This window comes from Chaetura pelagica, unplaced genomic scaffold, assembly GCF_000747805.2.
Source record: "Chaetura pelagica isolate M959 unplaced genomic scaffold, ChaPel_1.0 scaffold356, whole genome shotgun sequence".
NCBI lineage: Eukaryota > Metazoa > Chordata > Aves > Apodiformes > Apodidae > Chaetura > Chaetura pelagica.
The window spans coordinates 5626639-5627803 of record NW_009953964.1 but is presented as its reverse complement, the minus strand read 5'-3'; the positions used below and the strand labels follow the sequence as shown (position 1 = coordinate 5627803).

General features: G+C 59.1%; 2 protein-coding genes across 2 annotated transcripts in view; both read left to right on the top strand.

Annotated features, from left to right (window-relative positions):
• LOC104392559 (homeobox protein Nkx-2.5-like) overlaps positions 1–1076 on the top strand; it is a 1717-nt gene extending 641 nt beyond the window's left edge. The window contains exon 2 of the mRNA XM_010001970.1: positions 469–1076. Within this exon, the coding sequence (XP_010000272.1) occupies positions 469–1076 (608 nt within the window). The remainder of the gene's footprint in view (positions 1–468) is intronic.
• Positions 1077–1143: 67 nt separating this feature from the next.
• The window catches only part of LOC104392652 (homeobox protein Nkx-2.5), a 2721-nt gene continuing 2699 nt past the window's right edge, over positions 1144–1165 (top strand). The window contains exon 1 of the mRNA XM_010002081.1: positions 1144–1157. Within this exon, the coding sequence (XP_010000383.1) occupies positions 1144–1157 (14 nt within the window). The remainder of the gene's footprint in view (positions 1158–1165) is intronic.

Here is a 1165-nt window from a genome sequence, read left to right as displayed (position 1 = left end):
GGAGCCGCAGCCGCGCCGACAGTCCAAGGGGACGGGCAGAGCTGCAGAATGAGATGAGAGGCCTCGAGCTCGTCCAGAAATTAGGCAACAGATTTAATTTCTAACTCTTCCGGCTGCGTGCACCCCCGAGGGGTCGGGAGAGGGTTCAGAACACGGGCTACATGCGGTGGATCCATGCTATGGCACAGGCGGTCGCGACTCAAATCAGTGCAAGGAGCATTCGTGTTTTCAGACAAAAACAGAGCCACGGAAAATTGCTAAAGAGTTACCGGAGGAGCGGGGCAGGCCCGGTCCCGCTGCAGCAGGAGCGGTCACCGCGGGGCCGGGGGGCAACCAGGGCTCGCTCACGGTGCACGCGGGTTTTTGAACATTGTGTTGCTTTCGGGTTTTAGTTTTGGTTTGGTTTTGTGGGGTTTTTGTACATTTTTTTCCTCCCTCTCTTTCCTTTGCCGGTTTGTTTTGCTGCAGAACTGTGCTCCCTGCACAAGAGCCTGGAGCAGGAGAAAAGAGATCTGGAAGATCCTGAGCGCCCCAGACAGAGGAAAAGGAGGAAACCTCGTGTCCTCTTTTCTCAAGCCCAAGTCTACGAACTGGAGCGAAGGTTCAAGCAGCAGAAATACCTCTCAGCTCCCGAGAGAGACCATCTAGCGAACGTCCTAAAGCTCACCTCCACCCAGGTGAAAATCTGGTTCCAGAACCGAAGGTATAAACGCAAAAGGCAGAGACAGGATCAGACCCTGGAAATGGTGGGCATCCCTCCCCCCCGGAGGATAGCGGTGCCGGTGCTGGTGCGCGATGGGAAGCCCTGCCTGGGGGAGTCTTCTCCCTACAGCTCGCCGTACAATGTCAGCATTAACCCCTATAGCTACAACGCCTACCCCGCGTACACTAACTACAACAGCCCCGCCTGCAACGCCAACTACAACTGCAACTACCCCTCCATGCAGACCATGCAGCCCTCGGCGGCCGGCAACAACTTCATGAACTTCAGCGTAGGGGACTTGAACTCGGTGCAGACGCCCATCCCGCAGGGGAACGCGGGGATCTCCACGTTGCACGGGATCCGAGCCTGGTAGAGCCGCCCCCGCCCCAGCCCGCTCCCCTCCGCGGGCCGCGGCCGCCGGCGAGACCCCGGAGCCAGGGATGGAGGGGCTTCGGCCGGCGC